This window comes from Herpailurus yagouaroundi, unplaced genomic scaffold (genome assembly GCF_014898765.1).
Source record: "Herpailurus yagouaroundi ecotype Mexico unplaced genomic scaffold, PumYag 159, whole genome shotgun sequence".
Taxonomy (NCBI): domain Eukaryota; kingdom Metazoa; phylum Chordata; class Mammalia; order Carnivora; family Felidae; genus Herpailurus; species Herpailurus yagouaroundi.
In genome coordinates, this window is record NW_024412400.1 from 5,417,859 (window position 1) to 5,428,449 (window position 10,591).

Sequence of the window (10,591 nt, forward strand, 5' to 3'; positions counted from 1 at the left end):
CCTCAAAATGAACCTGTAAATGAAAATTCTGAAACAAATGCTACAGAGGCAGGCAAACAAAACAGGAATTGGAATATGAATTTATCCTAGATGAAATTAAAAAAGACTTTAAAAGAAGTATCTTTAATAAGATACCTGAAGTAATACTTTTCTGAAAAAGAAGATAAAATTGCAGGGAAAAAACAAAAGTAGATTAAGTAGGTCTGAAAAAGAACCGATTAGGAATCCTTGAAGTGAAAAAAAAAATTGATATAAAAACATAAGTCAGAATAAAACACAAGTCCCAGTTCATGGGGAAATTAGGGTATTCCAAAAGAATACTGAGTAATTCTATCAAAAACGCACAGAGATAAAGAAATATGTATATGAGCGTAAAAGATACGGAAGATAGATAAACACCTTCAACAGATATCTAGTTGGAGTTTTCTGTATCTTCGTGAATGTTTAGACACAACTTCAGTCAGTGTTAGTGCAGCTGATGGCTTCACCTAAGGACTGCACAAGAAGTGAGTTAAGTTCTTAACAGATTTGGATTAGAATTTGAACAGAGTTTGAGAGACACGGAATTGAGACAGAATTTCATTGAGAATATTTGAGAACTGATGTGTAGAAGATCTTCATAGGCACAAGAAGGAAATGACAAGGACAGCAAGTGGGGGGAAAAGCCCTTTGGGTTTTGAGGTCGTGTCAATGGGAACGTTTGTTTTCTTTAATACTTATTTTATTTTTAGAGTGTATAGGAGCAGGAGAGAAGGGGGGAGGGAGAGAGAGGGAGAGCGAGAGAAAGAATCTCAGGCAGGCTCCATGCTCAGCGTAGAGCCTGATGTGGGTCTTGATCCTATAGCCCTGGGATCATGACCTGAGCTGAAATTCAGGGTCGGATGTGTGCCACACCTGGCTTCTACTTGGGCAACAGGCAGGGGTATAGATTGTTGCTTGACAGGACCTTCCTTTGAGACGTTTGCTCAACAAGATCTTCCATACTGAGCATCAGCTTTTGTGTTTTTCTCTTAGAATTTCAAATACACTCTTAACTGTAAAAATGTATTAATTATTTTTTAAATTAATCAATTAAATGTTTCATTTACATCCAAGTTAGCATATGGTGCAACAGTGATTTCAGGAGTAGATTCCTTAGTGCCCCTTCCCCATGTAGCCCATTCCCCTCCCAACACCCCTCCAGCAACCCTCTGTTTGTTCTCCGTATTTAAGAGTCTCTTCTGTTTTGTCCCCCTCCCTGTTTTTGTATGATTTTTGCTTCCCTTCCCTTATGTTCATCTGTTTTGTCTCTTAAATTTCTCATATGAGTGAAGTCATGTGATATTTGTCTTTCTCTGACTGACTAATTTCGCTTAGCATAATACCCTCTCGTTCCATCCACGTAGTTGCAAATGGCAAGATTTCATTCTTTTTGATTGCCGAGTAATACTCCATTGTATGTATATACCATTCATCCATCGATGGCCATTTGGGCTCTTTCCATACTTTGGCTATTATTGAAAGTGCTGCTGTAAACATGGGGGTGCATGTGCCCCTTCAAAACAGCACACCTGTATCCTTTGGATAGATACCTAGTAGTGCAATTGCTGGGTCATAGGGTAATTCTATTTTTACTTTTTTGAGGAACCTCCATACTGTTTTCCAGAGTGGCTGCACCAGTTTGCAATCCCACCAGCAGTGCAAAAGAGTTCCTCTTTCTCTGCATCCTCGCCAACATGTCTCGTTGCCTGAGTTGTTAACTTTAACCATTCTGACTGGTATGAGGTGGTATCTCATTGTGTTTTAATTTGTATTTCCCTGATGATGAGTGATGTTGAGCATTTTTTCATGTGTCTGTTTGCCATCTGGATGTCTTTTTTGGAGAAGTGTCTATTCTTGTCTTTTGCCCATTTCTTCACTGGATTATTTGTTTTTTGGGTGTTGAGTTTGATAAGTTTTTATGGATTTTGAATACTAACCTTTTATCTGATATGTCATTTGCAAGTATCTTCTCCTATTCTGTCAGTTGCCTTTTAGTTTTGCTGATTGTTTCCTTCATTGTGCAGAAGCTTTTTATCTTGATGAGGCCCCAGTAGTTCAGTTTTACTTTTGTTTCTCTTGCCTCCAGAGATGTGTTGAATAACTTGCTGTGGCCAGGGTCAAAGAGGTTTTTGCTTGCTTTCTCCTCTAGGATTTTGATGGCTTCCTGTCTTACATTTAGGTCTTTTATCCATTTTGAGTTTATTTTTACGTATGGTGTAAGAAAGTGTGTCCAGGTTCATTCTTCTGCATGTCGCTGTCCAGTTTTCCCAGCACCACTTGCTGACGAGACTGTCTTTATTCCATTGGCTATTCTTTCCTGCTTTGTCAAAGATTAGTTGGCCATACGTTTGTGGGTCCATTTCTGGGTTCTCTATTCTGTTCCATTGATCTGAGTGTCTGTTTTTGTGCCAGTACCATACTGTCTTGATGATTACAGCTTTGTAATGCGTCTGGAAGTCCACGACTGTGATGTCTCCAGCTTTGGTTTTCTTTTTCAGGATTACTTTGGCTATTCGGGGTCTTTTCTGGTTCCATACATATTTTAGGATTGTTTGTCCTAGTTCTGTGAAGAATGCTGTTGTTATTTTGATAGGGCTTGCTTAACTGTGAAAAAATAATTAAAAAAAATTTTTTTCGACATTTATTCAATTTTGAAAGAGGAAGAGAGACAGAGCATGAGCAGGGGTGGGGCTGAGAGAGAGGGAGACGTAGGGTCCCAAGCAGGCTCCAGACTCTGAGCTGTCAGCACAGAGCCCGATGTGGGGCTTGAACTCACAGACCGAGAGATCATGACCTGAGCTGAAGTCGGACGCTTAACCGACTGAGCCACCAGGCGCCCCTGAAATTGTAAGTTATTTTGTTGTGTGGGCCAGAGTGACTTCGTTTCAAACATTAATCTTGGGAGCCTAAGAAGAGTGAATTTGTGTAGCGTTTAACTTAAAATCACATCCATTCCAAGGGTGACCTTTCTGAGATCCCAGGAGAATTCAGATTTTCAGCAAGAGTAGAAACTTGAATAAGATGAGTACCCAGAGCCAAATAGGCATCTAGTATATTTTAGTACACCACTAATACTCAATTTTTAGGACCAGATGAAGAGAGTTAGTGGAGGCTCTACTCAGTGTCTATAACGCTGTAGTACTGAGATGAAAAGTCCAAGTTCTTCAGCCTGTGCAGACATTTCTTTTCTCTTAATTCCTTTATTATATATAATACATAATAATAATATACATTAACTGCTGAGTTGATGTTGCAAAAGATTTGGGTTTTTAAAAATTTATTTAGTTTTTTTTTTTTTTTTTTTAATTTTTTTTCAACGTTTTTATTTATTTTTGGGACAGAGAGAGACAGAGCATGAACGGGGGAGGCGCAGAGAGAGAGGGAGACACAGAATCGGAAACAGGCTCCAGGCTCCGAGCCATCAGCCCAGAGCCCGACGCGGGGCTCGAACTCACGGACCGCGAGATCGTGACCTGGCTGAAGTCGGACGCTTAACCGACTGCGCCACCCAGGCGCCCCAAAATTTATTTAGTTTTTGAGATAAACATAGATTCACAGGAGGTTACAAAATTTTTTTTTAGGGAGGCCCTATTGTACCCTTTACCCATTTTCTCCCAAAGATAACATCTTGTATAACCATGGTACACCGGCAAAATGAGGGAATTGCCATTGGTAAACTGTGGCATCCACAGAGATTATTCAGAGTTCACCAGTTTTACATTTAAAAGTTCATTTTAATTATACTTTCTTCTAATCTAATTCATGATTATTACTATTTTGGTGTATAGTGTACAGCTTGTGACAGAAACTGAAAGACACAAGAGAATACATATTAAAAGAATTCGTATGATGATCGCTTCTCAGCCTTTTGGCAAAGCTCAAGTAGGTCTTAGTAGGTCTTAGTAGGTCTTAGTAGGTCTTAGTAGGTCTTAGTATACTAAAAGAATTAGTATAATAGGATTTGTCCTGAAGACCCATTATATAAATGTCAGTTTCAAAAGTTTCTTCTGTACATATTTTCGTTTCTAAGCACAAAATAAACGATTATTTAACATTTTCTGTGTTTTGTCCTGCCCCCAATCTCAGTGCTCTCTTGTTGAATGTGTGACCACGGTCAACATTTGTTCTGTGAAGGCTTTGTGTTCTTTACCGTGTGTGGTTCTTATCGGTGTGGACTCTTACACCGAGTTGGCGGACACGCTGTGCGCTGTGGTGGCTGTCGCCCGTGTCATTTGTGCGCCAGGAAGCAAGTTGAGATTCCAGGGAGCTCAAGTCCCCTCCATTGCTGAGCTTTCTGGCAACTTGCTATTTCTGCGGGTGGGGAGATGGTAGCCGTGGTGGTGGTGCACGTGCGGCGTGGCGAGGACACTTTGCGACATGCCCTCATGATTCGTTTTTCATGATGTGTTTTGTTTTTGTGCCTCTGCTTATTACACTGAATGAGACAGCTGCTAGCCGGGATGATAGCAGAGCCTGCTTTTCTCTCTGAGTATACTATCTTTGCTTTGGATTCCTCCAAGCAGCCTAAAACACAGACTGGCAGTGTGGTGAGTCCTTCCACCGCTTTCTGCATTCCCCCTGTGGGGAAGCAAAGGAATTTGGTAATTCTAGAAGCACATCTGCTGCTGCTTGTCGCTCACTGTCCCTCCAAGCATCTTCCGTGCCCTGTTGCTAACCCTGCTCTAAAAAATCAGAGTAAACTGCTGAATTCTGACGGCTGGTGTGTTTTCTGGCAGCTTTTTAACAGCAGCAAAATAACACTGTTTTCATTAATGTGGTGAACTTGGTCTAAACTCTCAGTTTTCTCTCTGGGGAATGTTTGCTCATTAACTAAAAATGGTGCGTATTGCTAGAAATCTCTGTTCCACTTTTGGCAGGAGGCCAAGAATATTTTGGGCTGTGACTCACTGAGAAAAACAATGCATTGTTCATAAATCCGTAATTGAACAACATTGAGTAGGTGGGTGGATTCTACTGTAACAAATAATTGCATCTTATTTGGGGAGAGTACCAGTTTTCTATAAAACATCTGAGAGGAAGTAATTAATCTCATTATGTTTCAATTGACTGAATTCATATAATTTTGAATCCTGCATATAACTTCACTTTGAGAAAGTGGACTGTTTTCATACGTATCTTAAGTTCTTAAGTTAGGAAATTAAAACTTAGAGATCTTTCCCAGTAAGGAAAGCTTTTTGTGTTGCATTGGACACGAATTCGGATTGAGGTTTTCCTTTTTTTTTTTTTTTTGTGTTTATTTTTGAGAGAGAGAGAGAGCCAGCAAACAGGGGAGCGGTAGAGAGAGAGAGACAGAGACAGAGACAGAGAATCCCAAGCAGACTCCACACTGGTCAGCACAGAGCCCGATGCGGGGCTCCAACTCACGAACCATGAGATCATGACCTGAGCTGAAATCAAAGTCGGATGCTTTACCGACTGAGCCACCCAGGTGCCCTAAGGGATTGAGGTGTTTTTTAAACGAGGAGAATTGGTTTAATTTATTAAGTAGCTGGTGATGAAACGAGAACATCTCTGTACTTAATCCATGCAGCCAGGAAGGACTTGGTGTGCATGTGGTCAGTAGCAATCCTAAATCACATTCTGAACTTGGTTTTAGAAAAGAAAGCAGCTGAGAGTTCTAGTTGATGCCTTAGCTTGGATCTCAGGGCAAAGGGTCTCGCCTTGGTTCTGGTTACGAGTGATACCTCACTATTTGCAAAACTGGTTTGAGAGGCAGACAGGAATCTAAGCTAACCTACCAATTTATTTTATTAAAAAAAGTTTTTTTCTTTAAGTAGACTCCGCGCGAGGCTCAAACTCATGATGCTGAGATCAAGACCTGAGCTGAGATCTAAGAGTCAGACACTTAACAGACACCCCACTAATTTACTTTAAAAACATAAAATGGTATTACTTTATATTTTATGTAATAGTAACAGAGACTTAAAAAAAAGAAGATCCCCTCCTAGGCCTACTTCCATATACATAAAAGTAATTTAAGTACCTATTCTTTTGTAAAAAATGCTGATGCCTTTGAAATATATGTATTTTATATGTTTATAAAATAAAGTTGTAATTATTTAAAAATACCTTAAGTAGACTAAAAGTCTTCATTTATCTTACTTAAATTTTGTCCAGATAAAAACTTCTCTCCATGCAACAAAGGGAAATCGCGGCATAACCTATAACAAAATACAAATGGAACACAAATTTAGTGAGGGTCTACTTATGAGTCCACCAGCTGTTGATTTTTCCTTCATTCAGATTTTTGAAAATGACCCCAAATTCTAAAAATTACTGTATCCTTCGTGCTCAGCAGTCAAAAAAATAGTTGTTGAAAGAGAGAACAAAACATAATTGAAGACAAATCTGGCAGGGAACCTGTGTGTGCTTTTAAATTAAACGCGCTTTAGATTAGAAGAATTTTTCTGTTGTCTAAGAATTGCCTCCGGGAGAAAGTACTGGTGACAGCTGAGTATTGACATGCGTTGCGCTGGTTCTTTTGGCTTCTCTCTGGGAGAAGGACTTCAGAAGCCTTTTTATACTGAAGGAAGTAACTGCATAAGGATTTGACAAGTATATACTAAGCCTCTACCACCAGTCAGGCAAAAGCATATACTAAGCCTCTACCACTAGTCCTGGGCACCAAGATGGACACGCAGGGCTCCTGCCCTCCGAGCGTTTATAGTTTAGTCTAGAGACAAACACTTAGAATACAAAGGAATCAAGCCTTCCTAGAAGAAAATAACAGGGATGGGAAATGTGTTAGCGCTCAGGCAAGCCATATGAAACTTCATAAAAGAAGCTGCGTTTGAAAGTTGAAAAGTAAGTGAGAGTTTGCTGGGCAAAAGTGAAGGTGTTACAAGTAGTGACAGATCTTTAATTTTGCTTCTACAGATTCCTAATTTAAATTTACAGGGTAACATGGCAATGCTTTCCTTAGCTGTGTCTATTTAAATATGTGATGTAATACACGTATTGAAATATATTTGCAGAGAGGGAAAGTTTTTAAACGTTAGGTAATGTTTGTCCGATAGTGTGATAGGTCAGTTATAGAATAGCTTTTTGTATGGACCACAATCATGTGTCAAGTGATTTACTTAAAATAGAATATAGACTCTCTTGCCACTCTTCATCCTGACTTAAGTGTTTTATGGAACCATTTCATTTCCTTTCTCTGCAATTTAACGATCTTAATTTTCAATATAGGGATTGAGAGACTTCTTGAACTCTATAAGTATGTTTTTTATTTTATAGTGTGTAATGTAGCATATTTTTAGGGCCAGAAAGCATTAATGGTCACGCTACACAAATATAGCCATATATACAGCTTGTAATTCTTTGAAATGGTAGAGAACAGGAAGATAAGAGTTACGTTCCCCCAACTTTTCTCCCTAATATAACCCTAAGGGAGATGTCTTGGACTGATAAAATTTGATAACTCTTTTTATATTAGAGGGAGAAGGTGTATCAATTGTTCTTGGGGAAAATCCAAACGTATTACAAAAGTGGAAATAGTAGTAACGGTGGCAAAAGAATCCCACCCCGCATGCCCAGTACCCAGTAGCATCAGTTAATGGCTCACGGCTCTCTTATTTTATTATCATACCCCCACACTTGTCTAACCACCCTCCCACACATGCACACCTCCCTTCTCCTGTCCCCATCCCTGCTGGGTTATATGAAGCAAATTTCAGAAACCTTATTCCATCTAAATGTTCTGGTGTATGTTTCTGAAAGATAATGACTAAAAATATATAACACGGTACATTTATCACACCTAAAAATTAGTAGTTTCTTAGTAGCAAATACCTAATGGGAGTACAGTTCAGAAAATTGAGAACACCTGCAAAGCTGAGTGCCATCTCCACTGATATTCAAGAATACTCAGGGGTCCCTGGGTGGCTCTGTTGGTTGGGCGTCTGACTCTTGATCTCGGCTCAGGTCATGATCTCATGGCTCGAGGGATCGAGCCCTGCATCGGGGGGATTCTCTCTCTTCCTCTCTCTCTCTGCACCCACCCTCAAAAATAAACAAACATTAAAAAAAAGAATATTCATTATTTGACGTTTCCTTGGTCAGCTGTAGAAATGTACAGGAAATGTCTTATTTAAAAATCTACCAAGTTACTGAAACATAGTGGCTAGGGTTTGCTCTAACGCTTTGTTTACAACTTAGAAGTTATTTTATCATGAGCTGCTTTTAAGGCTCTAATTTCGGTCAGTGTATTACAAATGCAGTATAGAATTTTGAATCTCAGAGAATCTCCTTCGTTATCATGGAACCTATGCCAGGCTGATGTAATCAGGAGAATGTCGCTTAATTTGGAGCATTTGTCATAGCAACAGAACAAAACAAAAAGCTTTCATATGTGGAAGAAGTTACTTTTAATGACAGGTTTTTCTGAAAATTGCCATAACAATTTCATTTAGACTGCTGGCTTCAGATGAATGAGGCATTTCCATCTCTTGTAGCAAAGATGTTTTTCAGGCCTTAGCCCAAATAACTTTGAGTATTATTTTATCGTAGGGAACACTTGACATTGCTTTTTCTGGATAGTTGTCTATTTGAATGAGTTTTGCTAATTGAATCCCTGATGTTAATTTTGTCATGGGGGAAAAAGCTAGGGACCTTATAATGGGGAGAGGTATGTGATTAGCTTAAAATGAAATTTTCAACATACTAATCTTTGCTATTTGTTACATATATTATAGCAAAATAAATTTTCTAAATACTCACCGTACTAGTTTTGCCTTGCATGAAAACATTCTAATAAATGAACTAATTGTGTTTGATAAATGTATCTAATGGGTCTTGGTGCTTGGCGTTTGTTCTTAACAGTTCTTAACAGTTCCTTTTCTTTATGATACTTCTTTGTTTTTCTTAGAATGCATCTATCCAAGCCACGAAATCTCCTGACAGTGTTAATGGAAGTGAACCAACCACTCCTCAGGTCTGTTACTACTGTTATTTTTAAAAAATAGCAAGTCATTTCAGAGTGTTGGTCAATCTATATTATTAGCATTTGACTTCCTGTTGAAAGGGTGATGTCCAAACATTTGATATAATATGTATATGTATGGTAAATCCAGGTGTGTTGATGCTTTCTTGGAAACAGTTTTAAATAAAAATCATGCATGTATATACACCAGTCATGTAATACGACGTTGTTACTCATTTAAAAAATTAGTGGCAGTAAAGAGAAAACTTTTTGAAAAAAAGGAATATGACTTTATGCTTGTAAAATATTATGGATAGTTTATATTGAAAGACATATTGAATTACATAATTTGGAAGGGGGGGATATGGACGAAATGGGATTTCTTTTAAAGTTTGCTCTGATGCAGAGTGTTTTACTACTAGAGCACTTGTGTTATCTTTGATTTAAAAAAGTTACTTGGGGGGTGCAGCACAAGTGACATTCTTTTGATTCTTTCTGAAAACGAAAGAAAAAAAATTCATTAAAAACGTCCTTATGACAGCAATGTCTGACATGAACATTCGTTTACTTTGGCTCTAGTGATGATGTTAGCATTAACCTGGCTATTCTTAGCAGTCTCTAATGTAGGGCAGAAACATTTCTAATCTGTGAACCTGGAGCATATATGTAGACAATTTAGGAGCTAGATGATTTATGGACTAAATTGTGTAGACTAAACATTCTAAAGTATTGTCTAGCGCGGATACAGATTATAGCTTCGCAAACTCCGTGAACAGATTCTATGAGCTGAGAACTTTGTTCCTTTTGGGGGGAGCTGGTCAGGTTCTGGGCATAGTCCAAGTCCCTGGGCTTCTGGCTGTGGCTTTGCTCAGCCTCCCTAGTTAAACTATTCCAATCCTCTGCAAATACATCATTATCTAGAAATGCCATGAAGTAGGGGTAAAACATTTGGAGGCACTGATCTAAATGGTTCTGGACAGATCCAGTGGTCTTTAGTGAATATTACTTAAAACTATTATTTAGAACGTGTATTTTCCTCTCTTACAGAATAGTTCAGAAAGGCTAAATACTGTTATAAATGCAAAAACTAGAATGAATGAGAACCCGCTTTCTAACACATTCAGGAGAAATTTAAGTTTTAATGAAGGTGAAGAATGAACATGGGTGATATTCAGGAAGTAAGCCCACCAAAGGCTTGGAACTTTCTTAAAAAAATACAAATATTTTTCTCAAAAATAATAAAGTGGTAGTTATTGAGTGTTTAGTATGTGTCAGACATCGTTAAACATTTTATATATATGATCTCATTGAATTCTTAATCACAAGCAGATGCCCTTGCTCAGAAGTCTTTATTTTTAAACACGTTTCTGATTAGTCGGTTGTTGGCTGTTGTTAGCAAATTGGGAATGATGCATATCCTCCAAGGGGGTGGAATGCTTCCTGTGATTGGGCATCTTGACAGCAGCAGGAGATCAGAGAGTTGACGCCAAGGGAGAAGAGACGGCACAAAGCAAGCCCGAGAGTTCATACAGCTACCGGTGGGGGGGGGGGGGGGAGGGGCGGGGGGGGGGGGGACGGTACGGCGGCGCCGCGGGCCGGGGGAGAGGGGAAGGGGCGGAGGGCGGGGGG

General features: G+C 39.1%; 1 protein-coding gene across 9 annotated transcripts in view; it reads left to right on the forward strand.

Moving 5' to 3' along the window:
• GOLGA4 (golgin A4) overlaps nucleotides 1–10,591 on the forward strand; it is a 126,146-nt gene that overhangs the window by 21,839 nt on the left and 93,716 nt on the right. For 5 of the 9 annotated variants that reach the window (XM_040479768.1, XM_040479760.1, XM_040479762.1 and 2 more), the window contains 2 exons: nucleotides 4,470–4,568; nucleotides 8,909–8,974. The exons of 1 other annotated variant lie outside the window; for it this stretch is intronic. In XM_040479768.1, the coding sequence (XP_040335702.1) occupies nucleotides 4,470–4,568; nucleotides 8,909–8,974 (165 nt within the window). The remainder of the gene's footprint in view (nucleotides 1–4,469; nucleotides 4,569–8,908; nucleotides 8,975–10,591) is intronic. 3 more of the 9 variants (XM_040479765.1, XM_040479770.1, XM_040479766.1) reach the window with 1 other exon arrangement.